Source organism: Neopelma chrysocephalum, unplaced genomic scaffold (assembly GCF_003984885.1).
Source record: "Neopelma chrysocephalum unplaced genomic scaffold, ASM398488v2 Primary Assembly neopelma1_85, whole genome shotgun sequence".
Taxonomy (NCBI): Eukaryota; Metazoa; Chordata; class Aves; order Passeriformes; family Pipridae; genus Neopelma; species Neopelma chrysocephalum.
The window spans coordinates 3,161,900-3,186,842 of NW_020897747.1; the positions used below are offsets into that span (position 1 = coordinate 3,161,900).

At 39.5% G+C, this 24,943-nt stretch overlaps 1 protein-coding gene across 23 annotated transcripts in view; it reads left to right on the plus strand.

The window, feature by feature from the left end:
* The window catches only part of ABLIM1 (actin binding LIM protein 1), a 202,499-nt gene that overhangs the window by 73,285 nt on the left and 104,271 nt on the right, over positions 1–24,943 (plus strand). For 22 of the 23 annotated variants that reach the window (XM_027692212.1, XM_027692204.1, XM_027692211.1 and 19 more), the window contains one exon: positions 21,747–21,881. In XM_027692212.1, coding sequence (XP_027548013.1) covers positions 21,747–21,881 — 135 coding nt within the window. Of the gene's footprint in view, positions 1–7,948; positions 8,065–21,746; positions 21,882–24,943 lie in introns of those variants that run through there. The other variant, XM_027692218.1, reaches the window with a different exon arrangement.

Sequence of the window (24,943 nt, forward strand, 5' to 3'; positions counted from 1 at the left end):
GCTGCAGTCCTTAAGGAGCACTGCTCCTCCAGCTGCTTCCAAAAGATGGAAAACCTGTCACCTGTCCACGTGGCTGAGGGAGAGACACCAGAGGATTGCTGGAGGAGGGTATGCTCAGGAGAAACGGAAGCCAGGAAATACTTAACCACATAGTTTTTGAGAATGCTTCCCCATCAGGGCACTGGGACCACGGCTGGGTCACAGGGCTTTTGCAAGAAATCCCATGTTGACATTATTGGTTTTCATCTAAGCAGGCACAGTAAAGTCAGGATAACAATTAGAGCACTCAGGAGAGACATTTCCTTCCGGGAGAAGGGAGCATTTTGCAAAATGCCATAATCAAGACCTCGCAAAAGTGATGGCTCTCAGTTGACCCAGGTTGTACAGTGGTTAAGCTGTGGAAGCTTGGGGCAGCCTTTCTTGTCAAAACTGTTTGCTCCAGGCTTTTTGCTGGAAGCAAGGACATTAAACAGAGGGTATTTTCCTGGATATTATTTAGTAAAACAACTTCTCATCCTTCCCTTTCTGTTTTCTGCCTGACTTTTTCCTTCACTGGTTGATGAACGGGAGATACCAGTCCGTTTTGAAGAAATTGTATAAAAACTGTGTGCTGATACTTCTGAGCCATGATCTCATCTGTGAAGAATGAGTGCAAGATAAAAATATGAAAGCCAGCTTTTAAAATGAGAATAACAAACCTTAAATCATAGCTAAACTACTTAGTATCTTACACATACTTTTACAACATTATCAAAGTACAAGAAAAAGCAAAACAAACTGCTTTAACTCTTTCCCTTTGTGGACTGATCTCAGCTCTCCTGCCTCTTGCTGAATGCACAGAATATTTTTCAGCAGAAAATAACAGCAACATAAGCATGTTGTTTAGCTATAGTGTACTCTTTGTGACTCTTCCACCCATGCCGTTTTCAAGGGAGACACTATGTAGTTTGTACAGTGCAAAAGGTGTTTAAAGAAAAGGAGTTGTTTTGCTTTCCTTTAAAATATGCACTTCTAAATAACAATAAGTACCCGGGGATTGTTTCTAGAATTGCTGTCTATTCCTCTTTCATCTCTAGTTTAGGATATCTGAGTAGATTCTGAGTTGTACAGCAGGGTAGATTTTAGTCTTCAGGCTTAAAACAATGAGATTAAAACAAAAAACCATCCTGGTATAAAGAGATTTTGTTTACAATACTAACGTCTGCTCTTTGTATCTCTTTACTCAGGAGCAGATTGTATTTGACTCCTAAATCTCCAGCATAATTTACTGCAGTCTGTATTTTTAAATTTATTTTTACGTGCATGCTGCTCCAGTCTAACATTGCAGCTTTCCTGGCTGAACGATGTGAGGAAAGGCTATGGGTGAGATGAGATACAGCAGTGCTAATCTCTAGCACATGTGAAAAATGGAGGAATGGACTCAGAGAACACAAAGTCCAGATACCAACAGGCAGCTTCTGTGTCAGCAGCTGCTGGAACAAAAAAATAAATTATAATCATTGCAAGCCTTTTGAGGGTGTCGGACAACACTGGAAGGGGTTAACAGTATCCATGGGTGTGTGTCCACAGGCTGTGCTCTGCACATCAAATCAAATATTTATGAATGAAGGTCAGATGTGCCCCTTTCAGGGGGCTGTCCCCTAACTGTTTACAAAATACTGCTTGAAAAAGAACATGGCCAGGTTGAGTTACAACCTGACATCTCTGATGTGTCAGAAATGTGACATAATGGATTATGTCTCAGCATTGGTGGGGTTCAGCCCAGCTCCCCACTTGAGCCTCAAATGCTATTAATAGTAACACACTGAGTCATAGAAGCAAGAATGTCAGACTGCCTGGGCTGTGCTGCTCTTACACGTTAGACTGCTAACAATAGAAGGCCAGCCTAGATTTGTTAGAATAGAATAACTATTTTTTTCCAAGTGTGTGCCTGTATCTCTGGCTATCTTTTTCTCTCTCTTAGTGATTTATTTGTTAAAGAATGTCACTGAATAAGAGAGATCTTATGGGTGAGGCAGACTGGCTTGTTTGATTTATTTCCGTTGTTCTGAGTGGCATTTATACAAAACATTTAGAATTTATTTACTGCAAATATTTTTAACGCTGTGTGCGTGGTCTGATTTTTTTCCAGCAGGTATCAGCCATCTGCTGCTCTGTCTGGCTGATGCCTACAGCTTGTTTCTTTACATTAATATCTCTCTCCCTACATATAGTAGCATTGAGAAGGAATTCCCTTGTGAAGGTGTGAGCAATATAATTGTAGGGTGCAGTATGAATGTAATTTCACTTCCATCATGTAATCTAAAGCACATTTTGCACTGAGTTGTGGTCAAGTTCAAGCTATTGTTTAGTGAATCTGTCCATAATTTAGTGCCAAATATCTTTACATTTGACCCAGTTCTCTGCTGCTGAGGTCACCTCTCTGTCTTTTGCATGTCAATTCATCTCCCGTTGTCATTTTCTCCGCTTTAAACCACAAATACTAAAGCTTATTGTCTAGGCAAAGGCGTGATGGTGCAGGTTTACATTGGTGAAGTCACTGGTAGCTAGCTAAAATGAGGAATGAAGTAATTTATAAATAAGGAAAAAGTGGCATATAGTAGCAGTGATAGAAGTTCCCCAAAATCTTGATGCTGACAGTATATATGTATTAAATACAAGTGGTTTTTAATGGGCATTCAGAGTTTTGATTAGTCATATTTCCAATATTTTCTTCATAACTCTGAATAAAAGTGTGCTTATAAAAGAAAAACTTTGTTTCTCATCTGACTCTGACCCGCATCTTTTAATAGAAAAGGGAACCTTGCTATGATGATGAGACTTGACAATATTGTAAAGGGTTGGTCTGTTTGTTTTTCAACATCAGCTTATTGACCAGTCATTTCTCAGTAGAGTTTAGTGCCTGGAAAACCATAAATTGGAAGGACAGTTTGATGCCCAGATTCGACACTGGTGCTCTGTCTTGTTGGGGATGTGTTGGGGGGTTGAAATTCTTGTGTCAGTGCTGCTGTTTCAATATGCTCCTCTCTTCTCAGTTCCATGAATACCTACAGCTATCATCTCCAAAGAATAACTTGGGTGTTATAGTTTACAATTATTTGGTATTTCAGAATACAACACTTACTTTGACCCACAGCAAAAAACTTGTCTGTGATACTCCGTCAGTATGCTTCAGAACCCACTGAGTGGTGGCAGTTCTCATTTTTATTATTTTTATTGTTATTTCAAGTAGAGAATAGAGACGGTCTTCTCATCTTGCACAGATTACAAGTTACTCTCTTCTGTACTGTGGTCAGAAGGCATTAAGACTATTTTTTAGCATGTTTTGTGGTCTAGTAATTGCTTTAAAGGTAAATCCAGGAATGGATAAACTGCTCACCATAGAAATACCCCTGTGCTGCAGCCTCCCTCAGCATTAGCCTGTGTTCATCTTGTATTTCCTCTCTTGATCTTGGCTCAGTTTGAGTAAATAAAAGCATAGGAAACTCATAAATACCACTTTAGCTTTCTGTGTGTGTTGGAACAGCTCTCTTGTTTCTCCCTCACAACTCCTCACTTGCAGCCTTTTGCCAGTCATTCGGGAGCAGATTACATTGCCAGCCCCGTTCTGCGAGGGCAGAGGAATGCAAGGTGGTGTCAGTGGCTGGAAATTAGGGACGGTGGAATTCAGCATTTGTTCCACAGCGGCAGCTGTAGCTGGTCGCTTCAACACAAGGGGCAGAATCCAGGAGCTGCCATTAGCCATAGGAAGGGATCTCAGTGGAAGAAGATAAGAAGCACGAGAAGGAAAGAGACAAGTGATGAGCAATCGGATTTGATCAGACCTTCTGGGAAATCTGACCGGGGGAGATAATTATCTGGAATAAGCTACCTCTTTTCCTTTTTTTTTCTTTTTCTTTTTTTTTTTTTGTTTAAATCCACCTCAGCCAAACACTGCTGGAAAAGAGATTGTGTTTAAATTACTTCAGCTAATTCTTGCTGCTTCCACTACGAAGAAAAATTGTTTGCCATGGTGAAAGAAAAAGGTAATTATGTTTATTGATAGGCTGGAGCTGGAGCAACCTAATATGCCAGCCATAGTCACCTGAGGTTTAAACCTTCACATTTAAAATGAGCATGCTGTGATTGGCAGTTACTGTTTTCCTTTCTATAAAAATGATGTGCCAAACCCTGCAGTGGATTGCATTGATTATTGATGTACCTGCTTTAATAAGGGTAGAATCTGAAACACACCTTATTTAACATGTCTGCACAGCTGGTTCCTTCTGTATGTACATGTTTATTTGGTTTTTTGTGTGATTTAACCCAAGTTTGCTGTTTTTTACCTGTATTTGCTACAGTTCAAGTAGTTTTGACCACTGAAGCATCTAGTTTAAAATTTTAAAGATAAACATTCATATATTCAATTCTGGGCTTGAGAGGGTATATTTTAAATTTTAATGAATAAATAGATTATATGAGATTTTGCATAATGTTTGAATTTTGCAACAGTAAATGAGATATCAGTTTCAGTTACCTATAAGCAACATTTTAAGCTTCCTGCATAAGAATTTGCTACTTAAAGAATTTAGAAATGAGGTCTTTGCTTGCAGTAATAGTAGTCTATATCATATTATGAAGAAGTGAAATACATTCTGAGTTGTATTTGAGTAGTGGGTTGGATGTGGTTTTGGGGCATTACATTATCACAGATAGATTCAGACTTAGTTGTGTTTTGTGAAGAGGAGGGTCTGTGTTCTTTACTTTTGAGGGCTCTGTAAAAAATAATGTGGGTTAAATTCAAACTAGGGAAGAAACCAAAATAAGAAGTAGTAACGCTGAGTAAAAGTGGGCAGTTTTGCAAGTCTGAACACCCACATTAAGACTTTTTTAAATGTTGTAAATGAAAAAAAAGAGTAAGATTAGCTTCATAGATGATTAGATTGAGGAGACCAGGACAAATGCCTCAGTAGCCTGCCATACTATGTCATAAACATTATATAGTCTATTGATAATTTTTGTTGATGAAAAGCAGCATAAATATTATTGACTGCTTAGCAGGTTTGGGATCCATTGCTTCAGATTTACAGGATCATTTTTATAATGTCAGTCATGAACTGTTGACCTGCTACCAATATCAGTAAGCCATACCAGGATGGTTTAAGTAGCAGTTTCACCCCAAATCCTTGAAACTGCAGGTTTGAATGAACTATGTCGGTCATCTTTTCAGAAAAATAAGTGTATTATCATTCAGCTTATCATAACTGTTGCTGGTTTTCTAAGATGCATTTGAAAATAGGGATGCTGATTTTCTTGAAGTGTACAAAAATACATCTAGCATTCAGGTTTGATCCTTATATATGTTTTTGTCCCCTCCCCCAGCTGACGCTCAGTTGATTGGGTTCCCTGTGTTACATGGGGGTTGTACTTAGGAATGCTCTGTAAATACAGGATTAGAATCTTACACCATGAAAACTGTCATATAGCGGTAACAAAATTAAAACAAGCCTGTTAGTTTTTGTAAAAAATGCAAGGCAAAAAGCCTCCTAGAATAGTGGGAAATAAATGGTTGAAAATCTGCAAAAGACTTGTGTTTAAATTGCTTCATTTCTTTCTCCCCACCAAGTTTAATGCATTATTTACAATGGCTATTAATATTGATGTTGGATATAAATATTTTTTTTCCTGTTCACACAGATAATGGACTAAAATAATTAAATGCCCTCTTTAATTTTGATGTACAGTTACTGATATTTCATATCTCGTGGCTGCAGAGTGAGAAAGGATGGTATCTGTTAAGTAGTTTGATTTTATACCTTATTACTTCCAAATAATTTCTCCGACAATTTTTTTTAATCCTTTCATTTCTTCCTTGCTTTCTTTTCCTGTTTGTTTTTCATCTTTTGTTTGGTTTGGGTTTGTTTTGTTTTGTTTTTCTTTTTTTTCCCCTTTCCTTTAGTCAGCAGGTCAGGAGTTATTGCTACAAATGTCACTCTCTGCAGTGATACTCTTGCAAAATGCAGTCAGTACAGTACAGCTGGTACCCTCCCTTCCAGCCACTGCCTGAACTGCTGTTTGAACAGGCTGAAAATGCATTCAGTCCACTGTCATTTCATAAACATGTTAACTAGGCACTGGAGGGGCTGGTTTCAACCAGAAAAATCCAACTCCAACTCAGTGAATTGCAAAACGGTTAGTAACAGTTTTTAGCAAATTAGCATGCTTCATTATGCTCATATTGTAGAATGATTTCAGTGTCTGCCTGGTTAGTTCATACACAAAAAAAATCCTGAGGCCAGGGTGTTTTCTGCTGACACCAAATGGCGCTTCCTAAATTATGTCTGACTGATACCACATTTTCATGTCTCTGACTGTGTACTTATCTATTTCCAATTATGAGCCCTTATTATCTAGTTACTGAGCTAAATTATTATCACTGTGTTGCATCCAAGGGTGACTTTGTATCCTTTAAAAGAAAGTTTACATGTGCATATGTGTATCTTGTTATTAATTCTCTTCTGCAATTTAAACCACATATTGAATAATCTGCATTCTTGGTGCTTCTGTGTTGAGGACAATATGTGAGTTGAAAGCCTGCTAGCCAGGTTTCTGGGTGATACAAGTGTTGCAGCTTCATTTTTACCCCCATTAGTTGACATAAACCAAGGATTTAACCCTGATTCTTGATTTCTTGATAAGAAGACTGTCCTAGCATTCAAGTACTAGTCTGTGAAAGCATATTTGTAATCAGCTTTGTGCCTGATGAGGTCTTGGGCTGGATCATCCATGGGCAAACCTATGAAAGTGGATTAGTAGCTGTTCATGCCAGACTTCTGCATGCTTGGAAGGATAAAAGGAGAAAAGAGGAAGGGTTGAAGATTTTTTGGATTAAGGAAGCAGATACAGAGGCTTTATGATTTCTGTTCTTCACATACTGATTCAGTTGAAGGGAAGGTGCTGGCACCTACTGGGTACCAAGTTGCAGTGAGCTAGATCACGTTTCCATGTTCTCACAACTATCTCTGTGGATGTTCAGTTGGTGCTGGCTTTCCCAGTAAGTGATGCAGAAGATGCAGTTCACCAAGATGATAACTGTATTTCCTGTATCATTTGGCCCATGGTCTAGTTCAGTCTTGCGGAGAGATTTAATTCTCTGTTGTTTTTTCTTCATACTTTTGATAAAGCATGGTACCGATACCCCTTCAGGTTATGACCAAGGGGACTGTTTTTATGCTTGCAGTAGCTCCAGCCTTCTTCTCTTCCATTTGCCCATCCCAAGAGCTGTGAGTCTCCAAAGGTGCTTTTAATATTTTCCTTTTGTGGTAAATGGAGCTGCTTTAGATGGGATTTTCCTTGAAGAGCATGCAAAATGGTACCTGTCTGCTAATTTAAAGGCGTTCTCTACTGGGAACAATGTCTCTCTGGTTTGCAGTCTTAACTTTTATTCCCTATGTTAATCAAGAAAATGTTGAGTAATGGGATTTGTGTCGTAAAACTGTCTCAGTGTCATGATTGTTAATGAAACATAGTCTTGATCTGAACTCATGACTTTGGAACTTTTAACCCCAGGTGACCTGGGATAAGCTCCAAGTTTATTGCTTTTGGAGCACATGGCAAAATTATGCAATCACACATTGGCAAAGGAAGGGCTGGGGAGTTTTATTTTCTTTTTGCTTCGGTTTACTTAGTTTCAAATTTAGTTCTGCTTGACAGTTTGTTTTTGGGGCTGGGCATTTGGGGTTTTGTTTTGATTAAGTCAGTGTGCTACCTTGTACAAGCCACAGGGCATTTTATAAATATGCATAGTAGTAGGTGTTAAAAAAATTCTCTTGTAGTTAAAGTACTGAACTATAGAACAGTTCAGCTTTAGAGGCTCTTAAGGTGACCTTGGGGAGGTAATTTGATCTCTCTTTGTGTTAATCTCTAAAATGAGGATAAGAACATTCCTCTTGTCTGCCTTGATTATTTGAATTAGAGGTCTTTGGAGCAGAGAGTTTCTTTTACTTTGTTTCACAGCTGTGACAAGGAAATCTTAGTCTTGGGATTTAACTACTTCTACTTGTACAAAAAAAAATCCAGTGCTATGTGAGTATCTTATAAACATCTTATTACTTTTTAAAGACAAAGCAACTGTAAGAGAATTATGTTTCAGTTGGTAAAATTATGGTATTGCTTGTCCTGTACTTTCTCTTTCTAAATTTATTTTTAATATTAGGTTTCAAATTGCAGTTCTGGTGTGCAGCATTGATACTGAGAGAAAGAAAATAACCAAGGAGATGCCAGCTCAGGCACTGCATGTTTACTGGAGATTTTACTCTTTTTTTTTTTTTAATAGCACTTAGTTCATGAGTGTACAAATATTCATATTCTAAGAGTTGGGCAAGCACAATGTGCAGTCCTGCCATGCCTGATTGCTTCCCAGTAGTGGAATTCCATACATTCCTTGCATCCTAGCTGTGTGTAGGAGCAGCTTTCTGAAGATATGATGGCAGCTTGTTTATACTGAGAAATGGGACAACTTTTGCTGTTGATCTCACTGGAGGGGAGGGCTTAGTGGTTTAAGTCATTAAATTTAAGACCACAGAGTTCATGGGTTCAGGTAGCAGTAGAGGCAGTTAAGCTGTTCCTCCATCTGAAACAATGAGTGTTGTGAGCCAAAACCCCCATTTTCAGTAGGGGAGATTCAATCAATTTCATTTTTTCACAATTTATAAAGTTCTAATTACTGATTCTGGTTTTGAAGATAAAAGCAAGCCAACACTCAGAGAAGCACACCTCAGCTTCTCCCTTCCCCCTGCTGGTCTCCAGTTCCTGTCACACATAATACTCAGTGCCTTTGGTGAGGCAAGGGTGGTGCAGGAGACTGGTATCAGTCCATTGTTGCTTCTTTTTCCTTACTCAGTTATTTCTCCATAAGTTCCTCTGCTGGCTGCAGTCCTTTAACAGTTGTACCTTCTCTTGAGTCTCTTCTCTGTTCGTGCTTGGGACAACTAGTTTGCCTCAGGATTTCTCCAGCCCTGCTGACCCTCCTGCCCTGACATAATTTTTGTTTCTCTCTTAGCTGTGCTTTCGTGTCTTCTCTGCCCTGTGTCTCATAGAGTCACAGAATGGGTCAGGTTGGAAGGGACCACAGTGGGTCATCTGGTCCTGCTCAAGCAGGGTTATCTCAGAGCACATGGCTCAGGATTGTGTCCAGACAGGTCTTGAATATCTCCAGTGAGGGAGACTCCACAATGTCTCCAGGCAACCTGTTCCAGCGCACATTCACCTGCACAGTAAAGTTCTTCTTTATATTTAGGTTTATATATGTATACGTACACATCTCTGTTTTGCAGCATCCCTGGTGCTCTGGTATCTCTCTTGCACCTCCTGCTGTTTGTCCTTTCCATGTTTGCCACCTGTTTGTATGTGTAGACTTTCGCAGAGGTGCTGTTTGCTCCTCTGTTCTGTTTTGAAGTGCAGTGTATCAATTTTGCCAGTTGCTGAGTTGGTTGGACCAGCTGTGACCAGCACAGTCCCATACTTGGCCACCTCCTACACAAGTCACCACTGCAGCACCCTCCCTATTGAAGGTGGTCATGGTGAATACAATTGATTAGACTGAAAATTATATGGTTGCTTTCCTTGGATGAGAATTCAGAAGGCACCGCTTTTAAAGGTAGAGTCTTGGCAAAATGAAATTGTTTAAAATACACTAAGCTAAAGAAATATTTTTCCAGAGGGGAGGTAGGAATCTTGGTAGGAAAGAACTTGCAGGTTAGGATGATAATTTGGCCTACCACTGTTGGAGTGTCAATTCTTTTTCTGGAAAAATTAATGCATACCAGGGGAAAAGACCAAGTTCTACTAATGAAAATGTGCTGTGCCCTTTGGGTGGGAACAGGATTTTTTTTCTTGTTTGTTTCTGGGGGCAATCCATAACTAATTTAAAAAGGATTATTTATAACAAAGTCGATTTTCCACCTAGAGGACAGTCAGTATCCCCAGAAGGATGATTAATCCTTGCCTTCGTTCAGCTTGGATAGTTTTCAGCCTCACTAGGGATCTGGCTGAGGAGAACACTTAGACATTGTCTTAAGCCTGTTCTATTCAGCAGAGTGCCTTGTTGAGTCTAATTGAATCACTGGGATTTAAAGCTAAGTGAGTGTTTCAGTGTCTTCTCAAAGTTGGACTCCATTTTTTGAAACTTTGTGATTTTTTGAAGTAAAATCATGCGTTTTATTAATGATGGTCATTTTGTGTATTAGCTGCATTGTTGTGTAAGAGACAACAATGAGATAAATAATTCTGGATTTTTTATGGGCTTATCTTAAAGTGCTATGAACCCATAAATGACAGAAGTCTCGTGTAGATCATCATGTACATTACCTATTATTGTATTCCATACAGACAGGAAAACAGAAGCAGGAAAGCTAAGGAATCTCCTCAAAGCTGCAGAGTGAGGAGCAAGTGCTAAAATGAGGGTCAAATCAAGTAGTGCCAGCTGTTCAGAAGTGAAATGTTGTTGCTTTTATGCTATGCAGGAGACTAATAGGCAAGGTTCTATAAACAGTGTCAGCAGGGTGGGTAGCTCCCTAATTCCCACTGCTATTAGCACCATTGCAGTGTCACAGATGTTAGTATAAACTCCATGGCAATATTATGGAACTTTGTTTTCAGGATCTTGTTCAGAAGCAGGTTCTTAAAATTATATCACATTAAGGAAGTGATCTAAATATAAGTACAGCCTTGCAGACTATTGAGGGTTATTTTTTATTACTGCTGGACCAAACAAGAGGCAATAAATTACTTGTTTATCAAAGAAGCAGTTGCATGTCTATTTTCTTTTCTGCAAAGACACCTGAAAACAGGGTTTGATAGATTTGAGAATGCCTACTTGCTATCCAGCACTTGAAGTGCTGTCTAGAGGAACAGGCTGTATTCAGGAGCACTGTATTGGTCAGTACTTTCTCTGTGATAGTCCAGTTGCCGTAGAGTGTTAAAAGTTACAGAATCACAGTACCAATAAGGTCGGAAAAAACTTCTGACATCATAAAGTCCAACACTGTGTCCACTCTTTTCTTAAACACCTCCAGGGGCAGTGACTCTACCACCTTCCTGGGCAGCCCATTCCAATGTCTCATCACTCTTTCTCCGAAGAAATTCCTCCTAATGTCCAACCTAAATCTCCCTGGCACAACTTAAGACTGTGTCCTCTCATCCTGTTGCTGAATTTTAATAGCACATTGTTATTTATTGTTGAAATAATGTCCCTTAAGAAACTGACTTCTATGCTGCCAATGTTTATAAGGTCTGGGTGCCAACGTGGGCAGTTGAGCACAGGGCAGGACCTCTGAAATGTCTGGTTTATCAGCTCTGTACATGGCAAACTATCCTGGGAGTCAGGAGCCATGTGGAGAGTTATGTTGCTCATGAATGTGGGTGTCTAGTTTTAGTTTGAGGCTGTTTAGCTCAGCCCTTAGAAATGCCAGAAGTGAGGGAGGTACTGAATGATGGGCATTTACAAGATCCTTGATCGAAGGAGAGTTTCTACATGTGGGGCACAGAGCTTCCGTGATTTAAAAGTGTTAGCTGAGGACGGGTCTCTGCAAGGGTCTTGTACAAAACTCTTGGTGAAGTTCGTGGTGTTAAGAGAGGGGAGATTTTACTACAGATTCTGTTTTGAAAGTATCTGGGAGACCACTGACTTAAGTAGATCAGTGTTCCTCTTCAGATAATCTCAGGGTAAACAGTGGAAGAATTGGCTTTTAACATTAGCATTTTTATATTGACTTACCTCAAAAGGGAATTTAATTTATTTTACTGTAAGGAATACTCCTGCAACCTGAAAAAAAGGAAGCGCAGGGGAACTCTAACGAGTTTGTTGCTGCGGACTGGAATCCCCCCGTGTGTTGTTGTTTGGGTAGCTTAGGGGCCTGTTTGACATTTGAGTGCTATTATGGGTAACCACCAGTCACCAGTAACCCAGAATTTCCATGCTGTCTGGAAAAAGAAATTGTTTTTTTCTGCTAATTTCAGCAACTTGCTTTCATGCAGCCTTGAGGATCCTTGAGGATTTGCAGTGAATAATTTGACACTTGTGTTTATTTATTGTTGTCAGTAAGGTTTTGATGGGGACATCAAGTGACGTGTATGAGATGGTCTCTCAGAGTACTCTGAGGAGCTCTTGAATTTCCAATTACCCCTGTCCTATGTTAGAAAAAGCCCAATCAAAACACTCTTTTGAAATAGTGACTGATTTTCTCATGTATGGCGGGTGTGTTGAAGGCATAACTCAAAATTATTTTGCCACTTACAAGGCTGATAAACAGTTGCTACATGTTAGACTCGCGAGTGTTAGGTGTGAGAAGCATATGCTTAGCATGATCCTCCAGCCCTTCAGTAAGGAGTTTGAAGGGTGAGTTGACTATCTTGAAGTACTGTCCCTCAGTAAACTGGTTGTGTAACTAAGTGTAGAGAACCTTTGTGGATGTGATGAAGATCGATAAGGGCATTCTCAGAACATCAGATAAGAGTCTGGGTTCACTGTCTTCTTATCACCCAATTTGTATCATGATCTGTCTTGTGAAAAATTACTCTGTACTGATGTAGAAATATGGCAGACAAAATTCACTTTGTGCTTCTTCCCTTTGGTTTGCTAACCACTAATTGGTAATCCATCTGTTAATAATCACATTGAGTAATGCAGGAATGGAGGTTTTGATTCAAAGACTGACTTGGCTTAGCCAACATTTGTTTGAACATCATCTGTTTCTCAGCATGTCTTGATTTGCTGCATACTTCATTGGAAGATTAGTGCCTTTTCATTACTGAAAATAGTTTTAAAACTCCCTATTGCTTTTTCTATTTAAGCTTAAAACAACTCCTGATAATACTCAGTTAACAAGCTGTTCATGACTCTTCTTTGAAAGGATTATAATTTTTCTTAAACAGTAATTGTTGTGTAAGATATGTCCTGTAACAAATATAAATGGAATCATTTTGCCAAGTCATTTTGTTCTTGCAGTATAGATGATGCTTTAGAATGTTTTTTGTTCACCTACCAAATAACCAAAGGCAAACGCATGTGGACAGACGTGGTAGAAGTTGCTCCTTTATTTGCTGCTGTTGCTGTTCTAGAGAATGACAAGTACTTCTAAATAGGCTCTGATGCTTTTGTATTGAGAACAGCATCAATAACACTGCTACAGTTTAACTGGACTGTAGTGCTGAGTTAGCAGTAGGGTGTGTTCCTACCTGACAAACTGAGAAAGCACTCAGGCTCCTGCTGGGTTTGAAGCAAGAGTAGGATATCCCAAAGTTACTGGATAGTTAGGCAAAAAGGCCTGTTGAGACCCAGTAAGATTTATGCTTTGTCACTGAGAAACTGTGGAAACTGTGCACTAAATCTATAGACTATCAGAAGCTGTGGTGTGTCCAGATAAGGTTATAACCCTTAAATAAACACAGCCAAATTTTCTTAATCTCTCAATCACCATCAAAAGCATGGCAAACTGGATCCATCAAACATATTTATTTTAATTGCAGAACCATCAAAACTATATTCTTTATTTTTATGTATGTTGTAGGTGATCTTTTCAGATAGGATCAAGCAAGTGCTAATGTTACATATTTTACTTAATACTGAACCATTCATATGCATAAATCTTTATACAGCTGAGGCCTTAGGGCCTGATCTTGTAGGCTGTTCTGTGGGGAATTAATTGTGGTATCAAAGCTCTAGGTAGCAGGGAGGGATGGGAGGAGGATAGGAAATGGCAGGAAAAAGAACAGAGAAAATAAGCATGTTTGCACTTGTGTTCTGAAACTAGGAAACAAATGGGATTTTTTTCCTGCTGTATTTTACAGCTCATTATTTCCTAACCTTTTTACATATTTGTATGTATGTGGCACAAAGCTTTGTATTTTTGTTTGTAAATAACATAGGAGTCATCTCACATGGATTTTAAGCCACAGTTATGTTTTGGGTTATTACCTGGCACTTGTATCTCTAAAATTTTGTATTTAATTCTGTTAGCCGCATTAGCTCCATGCATGTGTTATGCATATCTAAAAATAGGACAGTACCTAAATACTGGTTTTCTACTTAAAAATCATATATGTTTCATCTTTTTTTTTTTTAAATTTGGTTTCTGGTATTGAAACCTTTACATCCTATTTTCATGCAAATAAATTTTGATATCTTTACTTACAACCTTTTCTCAAATGTTTTTGTTGTGAACAACCCTAACCTATAATCTTAATTTATGTAGTTATACTTGTTAATGTCTTTATAGGTTGTTTTTCCTTTAAAAAAACTACGTTTTTCAAGGTAGCAATGCACCCCTAGGGTGGACATGTGGCATGTCTTCTGTTTTGTGAAAATCTTTTAGTTGCTGCAGAACCTGTCAAGAGTTGTGGAGGATAGGATGGAAAGAATTGATACCAGTCTGTTCATTACTACCTTGCAATCAGCTCCATGTCTGGCCATGAGATGCTGTTTTGAGGATAAATAGCTCTGGTATACTTTGTTTATTCTAGCTGAAGAACTGAGGCTGAGAAGCCTGTGTTATGGTGATAATTGAATAGGACACATAAGAAAAGTATCAGTTTTTCTTAGGTCTTCTCTTTGTTTAGTAAGTAGAGAGTAAGACCAGGGACAGAGGACTGGGGGGTTAGTAGTAATTCTTTCTGGACCTAAACCAGGTGGGCTATGCTATCCATCTGTACATGACTTCCTCTCATAATCCAGCCTTCTCTCCTGCACTGTCCTACTTGCTAAGCTCTAACTTTCATCCCACCAATACCCCAGAAGACAAGAGTATGAGGTAAAATGGGGTAGAGTGTCTGGAGCCTTGCCCTTGTCACTGTGAATGCATCATCAGCTGGTGTGCTCTCATGTGGGTGTGAGTGGCAAGCACCACCATGATGAGGGCAGTAACTTTTGTGGTGCAAAAAGAGATACTGTCCTACCATGTTCCCATTCCTACTACAGTCCTGTTTGCATCTGCTGTTTTCAGCAGCAAACCAATTGCAAGGGGAAAGTGGCAATACTTTTATGGAAAATATGTGGAAACATTTAAAAATCGTGGCAAAAAACTACCAAGTTTAAGATTTCTTTTTTTTCTGACTTGTTTTAAAAATAGCTACTCTAGATATCTATAGACAGCAAAACTAGTTTTAAGACAAATTGGCACACTGTAGGAGTAATGCAGATAAATTTACAGGAAGACAGAGCTTTATAATGATTCTTCAGATCTGGTTTGAATGACAGTAGCATGAGCAAGCTACAGTCTAGGATTTTCCCTTAGGCTTTTTCTTACATGTGTAGGCAAGCAGCTCACTAGTATCTCTTTATGGGAGTGCCTCCTTCCAGGATTTCCTGGAATTCCTGAAGATCCCTGTCTGATACCTGTGGCTAATGACTACAGTAACATTTTTATCAGTCTCTGACAGCTGGGAGGTTTGATTTCAGTCTGAGTCACTGTTGGTCACCTTAGCTGATAGGATTCTTATAGATTTGAGATTCAAGGGCAGTCTGCAGATAAGCAAAATGACACTGCATTTTTCACTCCTTCCTTTCAATAGGTATTTCAGCAAATCCTCCAGTCTCCACTGTGCTGGGCTTTTACAAAAGAGGAATTCCTTGGAGACCGTACTGGTTATAGACAGACAGGCTTTACAAACCAGAGGTTACAGACAGTCACCTTTGTGAGAAACACAAAGGGTGGGAGAAAATTACTTCTCCCCTCTTTACAACAGAGCATTGGAGAAGAAGCGATAAGGCAGATCTGGTTCTTGAACTTGATCCTCTGGTGTCTCTCTGGCATCTTTCATCCCAGCATAGATTTTCTCACAGTGTTATCCTGTGCACGGTGCCCACCTGCCTTCCTCTGTCTTGTCCCAAGCAAGGGGCTGCCCAGCTGAAGTAACAGTGCAGACACTTGGCAGCATCAGAGACTGAGGGAATTTTTATTTTTCAAGTTTTGAACTGCAAATCCTGTAAATTAATTTAAGAAATTATAGCTCCAAAGCCATGTCAGGTATTACAGAGAGAGAAGAGACGTCAGAGAGAATTGTCTGTAGGAAGGTTTGGTTGCATTGGCTGCCTTGGCAATCTCTAGCACAGTCATCTTACTTTCATTCCTGAAAGCAGAAAGGAAAGGAAATTTAAAACAGGCTAGCAAAAAACTTACAGTAGTTTCACACAATTGCATTTCTGCTTTTTCCTTCTTAATAGTTCAGTCTTTAGCCAAGAAAACACAGCAGCCAGTTGAATGTTAGCATTTCAGAGCATGCTGTCTGTGGCAGGCCTCTCAAGATACAAAGGACATGGCTGTGAAATGCTGGGAGCCCCCCCTTGCCCATGCTGCAATGGGCACAGCCTGTTCTCAGTGCTGTGCAAAAGAGCCCAGAGGTTGTGGAACTATAAGCCATAGAAATTGTATATCCTAGCATAAAGTTTGAAGTTACGTATTCTACAACATGGTTAGAGTTGACTGAGCATAGCTTCAGATTTATTTGTGAAGGTATTCATACAAGTGGGAAAATGACAAAAATTAAAATTAAAAGAGTAATAGCTCATATCCTCCTCTTCTTTTAATTTAGAGGAACCTGGTTTTTTACTGCAGTTTAGAGCAGAGCTGAACCTAGCATATTTAGCTGTGACCTCTGCCTTGCAGCACTTGCATAGCAAGGTGTTTCCCAGAAGCTTCTTCCTGACTTCCAATAAAAAGCAAGGTATTTTCTGGCTTGCAGCAGATAAATGGAGTCTTGCCAGCAAGAATCTGCAGCTAAGAGTCACTTAGCTTGAGCTTTTGATTTCTAACAGTTCTGTGTTCAGGGAGAGAATCATTAATAAAGAAAGCTGCAGTATTCATTTTCATTGCTTTCTTTTTTCAACAACTGTGTCTCTTTAGGTCGTTGCTGCAATTTTCATTCCAAAAAGGTTTGGTACAAAATCTGAGGTCCTTTTTTCTGGCTGATACAGCAAAACATATAATTGCTATTAAACCCTCATACAATGATCTGCTTTACATAAAACACCCCAACAGGACAGTTTTAAACTTTACACAGGAAATTAAGTCTTTCACTTTGCTCAGAAAATGCCTTTGGTTTCTCAGATGAACACTGGGTTGTTAATGGTCTTTTCTATCTCCTTTTCTTCTTAATTGTTTCTTTGCAGATCTGGGATTATTTTGAGAAGTTTAGATAAAATGCAGTAACAAGTATGCTCAAGCTGTTAGAGTTGCTTTGAATTTACATCAATATAGTGCTGTTACAAAATGTAATGAAATCAACATTGCATGATTCACAAGGGAACATAAGGAATGACAAAAATCATGGTGATATGTATGCTGAGCGACGTTAGCACAAAGCAATACTCCAGTGACAAAGACTGTTTTCCTCATGGATGAAGGTGCTATTGATTTTTTTATATTCTCTTTATTTCCCCCAAATTAAATTATGTCATCCAGACTTCCCAGTTGTCCCAGTCAGTGTATGTGTTACTCTGGGTAAATTGGATATTTAATGGGACATTGATTTGTCTTATTGGAAACCTAAATGAGTTTAAGAAAGCATTAATTATTAATTATTTAATCATTTAAGCTGGTCTTGAAAGCAGGAGTGGAAGTCTCCACCTGTTTTGTCTTGAAAAGTTCTTCTTTGTATGTCCCTGACCTGAGATTTTGTACATTAATAAAAGAAGTCTTCAGGCTGTGCCCAGCAGCATTGGAAGTTAAAACTGTTATACAGCAACCTGAAACTTTGGAAAAGTTTTGATGTTGGTCTCTTGTAATTGTAAAGACTATGACAGCTTTGACTTCTATAGGTACTGTAGCTTTAAAAAATTCATATTGAAAAGTGTTGAAAGAATAAAAATAAGACTAAATATTTAAAGAAATTGTTGCATCTGTTTGATCTGTGTGCACGCTTCCAGCATCCCTTTATTCAAGTGAAGACACTACAGTAGTTTGTTTAACTAGAGCAAGTTTAACAAATCCGTTGAATTAGTAGTCCAGGTACTTGTGATGGAATGACATTTAGTTTGGAACTAAATCCATTGTGTTTGCAGGTGTTTGCACCTTGCTGATGTGAGCGAGGACAGTAGATACACTGTGTTTAGTCTTAAACAAAAGGGTCCATGCACCTTGTTTTACTGGTTGGGCCAAGCTGGTACCTGACATGGTTTGAATGTAGACAAGTATCAGCTAACATCGTTTCACTGGAACTGGCAAATACCTGACTTGTGTTTATGTTACACACCCATGCTGTAAGTATGCACTTTATGATATGAAGACAGTCATCACCCCTGGTATTGAAGCAAGTACCTGTTGCTCTGGTACCATCTCTCCCTCAGAAAGTTGTTAACTTACGTCCTTTTAATTTCTTTTAGCTTGAAAGGCAGTCATAGTGTTGATATATTTGGATGTGAAACTTTATTAAAGGCAACACAGCTCCTTAAGTTAGTGTTTGTCCACTCACTTTCCAAGGATTGCTGCTTCCAGAAATATGACGGATGTGACCATATATGACCATTGTCTGACTTAACGTCTTAGATGCTTATGCAACTCTTTCCATCTCAGCACCCAGGAACCTTGTCATGGTATTTACTCTCACAGCAGGGTGAGGTTCACAGTGCTGTTACACCCAGTTTACAGGCAGAGACACTGGAAACACAGATAAACCAAAACATTCAAATAGCCTAATTTTAAACTGGTATGTCCCAGGCTCAGAGACTTAGATGAACTTAACTGTCTGACTTTAGTCCTTTAGAGTTAGAGGATGTCATCCAAAGAGCCCAGATACCTGTTGCAGAGCAGGGGTTGGAATCTGGATTATCCAGATCCTAAATTAATGTCCTATTGCTAATTATACTGTCTGGAGTCTATTATTGTCTTAGACTTGATCTAGAGTTGCCTTATTGCATCATTGCTGCTAGTGCATGATGCCTGAGAACATATCCTCTAGCATTTAGTTGATGTGGGGAGGGTTGATGCAGACAGAGCCTGAATTATTTACTCTCTCAAGATGTGAAATCCATGTAAGGACATGGAACCAGCTCCTGGCTCACCTTTTCAGACCCAGGGCAGTTCACAATTGACATGTCCAGTAAGCTGGCTGGACTTCAGTCAGAAACATTACAGTAAGCTGCTTGTAAAGGTATTTCACTTTTTTTTTCCTTCAAATCCCTGTTCTGTCCTCACTGGTAACTATGAAAGGTCACCTCTGTCACTGAAAAGCCTTGTGTGTGTTGCATACATCCAAAGGAAAAAGCTTACAAACAATTCCGTACAGGAAGGCAAAAGTCAGTTATTCAGTTTTGACCTACAGTGCCAAATTCAGGCCAGTAAGACAAGCACCATGATTAGCTTCAATTAAGAGATCAGCCTGGAAATAGCAACTAACAGTATTTGTATTCATTTAAATGGCTTTAAAGGCAGAACTGGAAAGAAGCTGCATCATTGGACCAATGTTATTTACATTTATTTACTCTCCCAAAGAGCAAAGGCTTGTGTTTCAGATCAATACCAGAAGATCTGGAACCTGGTGTGCAGAATGTTAGGGTGTCCTCCACATGTGAGTTGAAGAGAGCAGAATGTTGCTGATGCAGATTTCACATTGCACCATATAAATCGTGGGGAACATTTTCCCAAATTCTTGATCCAGTTCCTCTTGTGAGCAACTTTAAAAGTCCATTCTGTTAATTTTTTTTCAGCTGGCATCAGGCCCATCTCAGGCTATCTGGTTCTGAAAGGGAATTTTCCTCATGATAATTTAATTTGCTAGCACTTATCTATATGGTTCTTTCTTCTTTTCTACTCTCTTCCTTTCCTTCTCTCTTTTTCTCTTTCTCTCTTTCTTACTCTCTTTCTCATTGCATAATCTGTGTGTTTCCTTGGTTACCAGTCAATAGTCTTGTTTGGAAGAATAATAACTTCCACTCTAGAAATAGTATCACATTGCAGACTATTAGATAAGGTTCACTCAAGGTAAGGCAATAACTGGGCTCTTCACTAGTGCTCCTAATTGAAATACTGGTTGGCATTACCAGCTGCATTCTGTTCACCAGGATGGGCTGAGTAACTGCTCGAGGGAAATAGTTGAAATGAGGCTACCAGAGGAGAGGGTATTAAACACTTTGAGCTTGAGTAGAAGAATTCAGCCATTCGTTTTCTTTGAAGTTTGGGATGGGAGGTGTGGGTGGTGGTGGTGGTTAAGAACAAAATAACAGCTACCATATTAGTTTGGCTGGACTTATAACAGAAGTTACTTAGAATGTTTGTTATTCCTTATTCTTGATGCTGTTTCTCCCCTAATCACATATTAGGCTTTTTATTATTAATCTTGTATTTATATAATACAGAATGATAGCAGCAATTCTTCACTAAGGCATTTATATAGGAGAGTAATATAGAAGGAATTAATGAAGTGATGGGTCTAGAAATTGCTAGAAATTCATTGAAGAAGGGGAGGAATCTGGTGTAGTAAATATGAGCAAGGTATCTCTTCTATTGCTGGGTAAGCAGCAACCTGAAAAACTGCATAATCCTGGTGGGGGTAATGTCAGGAATTGATCAGGAAAGGAAAAGATCTCCAGAAAACTCTAAGATAAAATAATGAAGATGCTTCCCAGTGACAGAGAGAGGGATGTAGCTGTATCAGCACTCAGTTCTTTGCAGGCCAGGAAAAGTAGGACAGGAATGGTAAAAGACAAGAGGCGTGGGTAGAGATATGTTTTCTCTGAGATGTTCTGATGAGCACAACTAGTTTGAGAACAATATTAGAAGGAGGCAAACTTTCTACTGCTAGAATGGGATGTGGGAGGGAGAATTGAAGGAACATAGGTTTGTTTGGGAACATTCTGGGTAATACTTTCCACTTCAAATGGTACAGTTTAGGTTAAATCTTGCTTTGGTTTACAGCCGTGCATTTCTGTTGGAACCCCAAGATGCCACAAGACACGTCTGAAGAGAAAGTTAAATGTGTTTTACAGAAGCCAAATGTGGAGCAATTAAAATTTTATTATGACAATGAAATACACGAATCTTTCCTGTTCCTATCCAAGCTCTGCTACGGGCAGTTGGATGGCTGATTACCACTACCTGGAATTGTGTTTCCCTGACTATATTGCATATACTTTGGTAATTTCTGCCTACTCATAGTATCTGTAATTTGAATGCAGAGAGGAATTTCTGCTAGAAATAATGGGAGTAGAAACAGATAATGTTGTCTTCTTTTCTCTTCAAGAGTGCTTTCCCTGTGTTAGGTATTGTCTCTGCTATAGCAAACTACTGTTTGTAGTTTATATTTAGTGTAGTCATTTCATATAGACTGCCTGGTTTATCTGGTTTCCCAGAACTTGATTTGGCATTGCTTTCCTTTAATCCTTTTACCTTAGATTATATTTTTTCTTGGATTAAATTAGCTCAGTTCTTGTTTCTTCGTGTGCTCCTCCACTGGAGGAGCACACACTCATGTTTTTGGATAGAAAACTTTAGGCATTCTGAAATTCTCTGTGGCACTGAAACTGTGGGGACAGTTTTTCGTCGTCTTTCCATGGCAGCCTCAGTGGAAAGAGGTAGTAGTTGATGTAAATGGCTTAAGCTACTGGTTTATGAAAAGACTATATTTAGATAAAATGGTGGTGACTTTTTAGATGAGCCTAAAATAGGACCAGATACATTTGTATTATGATCAAAAGTGTCTGAGAACACAGAGTTATGTACAGGAGAAAATGTTCTTTTTGTATGGGTTGAAATATTCTTTGTTTGTTTGTTTTACAGTGGCCCATCCTCAGGAGCCTCACCACCCCTCTGAAAAGCCGGTCATCCACTGCCATAAATGTGGGGAGCCATGTAAAGGTGAAGTACTCCGTGTTCAGGCCAGACACTTCCACATCAAATGCTTCACCTGCAAAGGTAAGACCTGGATATTGATCTGTTGGAAATGAGTTGTATTTATGCACTGGTACCTTGAACCAGTGATGAGAGGTTGCGCTTCCTGTGATTGGCCAGTTACAGATATTCTCTTTGCTCAGTACCTGAAGGATTTGAGGGTAAGGAGGGTCAAGAAAGGAGGTGAAATGGCTGAATCACACATGTAGCAGCAACGAGGTGATTGGCACCACACAGAACAATATGTAAACATCTGCAATTAGTTGAATTACATGAGACATTTGATTTTATGGGGTGGGGGAGGATGAATTTGCTACCACTAAAAATCACAGAAACACTGAATATCATGAGTTGGAAGGGACCCACAAAGGTCATTGAGTCCAACTCTTAGCCCAGCACAGGACCATCCTCAAGAGTCACACCATGTTCCTAAGAGCATTGTCCAAATGCTTCTTGAACTCTCTCAGGCTTGGTGCTGTGCCCTGGGGAGCCTGTTCCTGTGCCAAACCACCCTCTGGGTGAAGAACCTCTTTCTAATATCCAACGTAAACCTTCCCTGACACAACTTCAGGCCATTCCCTCGGGTCCTGTCACTGGACACCACAGAGAAGAGATCAGTGCCTGCCCCTCCTCTTCCCCTCATGAGATCTCCCCTCAGTCTCCTCCAGCTGAACAGACCAAGTGTCCTCAGCTGCTCCTCACACGGCTCCAAATCAAGGCCCTTCACCATACTCGTTGCCCTCCTTTGCAACGCTCTCTAAGAGCTTAATATCTTTCTTATATTGTGATGACCAAAACTGCCAGTCAAGGTGAGGCTGCCCCAGAGCAGAGCAGGGCAGGACAATCATCTTCCTCGACTGTCTGGCGATACTTTTCCTGATGCACGCCAGGATATGGTTGCCCTCCTGCCTGCCAGAGCACCGCTGATTCAAAGACTTGGAACAGCACATTCTGTTCTGAATGCTTATGTGTTCATTCTTGTTCTTTTCTTCTGTACACTGGGTGCAAGCTGAACAATAGAAAATTGTACCTGAAAGAAATAAAAAAAAAGTAGCTCTTTTTAATTTTATTTGCAATTTTATTTACTTCATGCAGTTCTACATGGACAATGAGTTTCATATATTTCCCAAACAGTGAATTAAGCTTGGTCTTCCATGCTTTTGAGTCTCTGGGCCTCCCTCTCCATTGGCTAGGATTTTCTAGGATGCACACATACTTTTATGGAGCCCAGTTTGGTTGTGTGTATAAGGAAACTGCATGGGAGGCAGCTGTGTTATTGGGAAGAGCTTTGCCTCCTGTCAGCCCCGGTTCTTCAAAAGGGTTCTAAGGCTTTGGGCTGTGGAGCTGCCTTGGGAATGAGGAGAGAGTGTCCCATTCCACAGAGCAAGGACCTGAAGGCCTCTCGGCAGCTCCAGCTCGTACCACTGAGCCCTCTGTGACCACAACAAAGACTCACTGTGTTTTTTTACAAAAAAGAGGTTTAATGAAGCGTTAAATAATTATAGAACTATGCTTTGTGAATTCATGGCCTTTGAAGATGGGTGTTCTGGAGCAGGAGGCAATCCTGACTCCTTCATACAGTTTCTGTTTAATGAACAACAATGCAGCACTGGCTGAATTAAGTAACCGCAGTATGTAGGATGAAAGGTGAGAATAAGGAGAAATACACATGCCCATGTGGAACAAGGGAAGCACCTGCTGATTCAGTTCCAGCACAGCACAGGAGAGATATAATGAAAGGGCTTCAGGCTCCAGGTGAATGTGGCCAAGCTGGTGGCAAACATGGAGAAGGGTGCTGGAGCAAATCAGAGTAACTGAGCAACTAGAAGAATCTGTACTATGTAGTTTTTCACTTCTGTTACACCTGTTACCTTTTCTGAAAGTCCATATCTAGTGCATGTACTGCAGATCAGACTTTGTAAAGTGCCTCAAGCCCAATTCCTGAGTTTCAGTTATATTTTTCATGTTCTAAATGTGGGTGGAATAGTATTGTAGTGTGATTGCTCTGTTCTTCCACTTTCTGAATATATGGAATATAGCAGAAAATAGAAATAGTTGTTTTCCTATGTTACTAAAAGTCACTTAAGTTATTTGCATGTTGAAAAATGAATGGCTACAATCTAAGAAAGTATGTTTGTTACCTGTGGTTTTCAATTAAATACAGCTAAATAACTCAAAAATGCTTAACTTTCTCCTTGATATTACCATCTTTCATCTGTGCCAAACTGGAATGGCATCAGCCTACCATGGAAGGCAGCGAGGATCACTATCTGCACTATTTCTGAAATGCTTGGGGAAATGTGTGTCTCTATTACAGTTGCTGTATTTCAGGCAGTACTTGATGCAATATAATCCTTAAGCAGTTCCAAGCCAGCAATTGTTTCTTTTCTTGTTTCTGCCTGTAGTGAGTAGTGGTCTCTCAATTTACAGAAGACACTGGATTAGGATATTTTCAGCATCAGGCCAGCTGAGACCCTTTGAGTCATGAAGGAGAATGCTAATTCAGACTAGGCAGCAAACAGTGTGCTTAGGACCTCTGATAAAGCAAGGGGGCAGATGGAACAGGGCTCTGGAATTGTTGTCCTGATGAATGCACCACATTAATCTTGCAATTTTTTGGGAGTTTTTTGTGCTTTGACTTTTCTGTTGGTTGGGTTTACAAGGATACATTTTTTCCCCTACCCTAAAGCAATATCTAAACTCATCTTGGCTTCTGTTTGTGAAAATATTTCCAATCTAATGATGGTTTAATATTCTGTAATATTATCTGTCTCATGACTGTTTACATGAAGATCACCAGAGAAAGGAGAGATATAGAAATATCATGCAAATGAGACTATGATTTATATAATTAACTTTTTAAGGAAAATTTGAGTTTGTGGAAGGTTGCATGTGTTCGCTTATTGTTCAAGTAGAGGGGGGGTGACAGTGTGGCTTCTGCTGGTTGTAGTATCTGCACGTTCCAGTTTGAACTGAGAAGGCCAGTGCTGAATCTTAAGAGACTTTTCCCATGCTTTTCATTCAGTTTGTGCCTTATTAGTTGGGTTTGCCAGGGAGTGTTGTCTGTTTAGAGTTCAGTTGTCTTT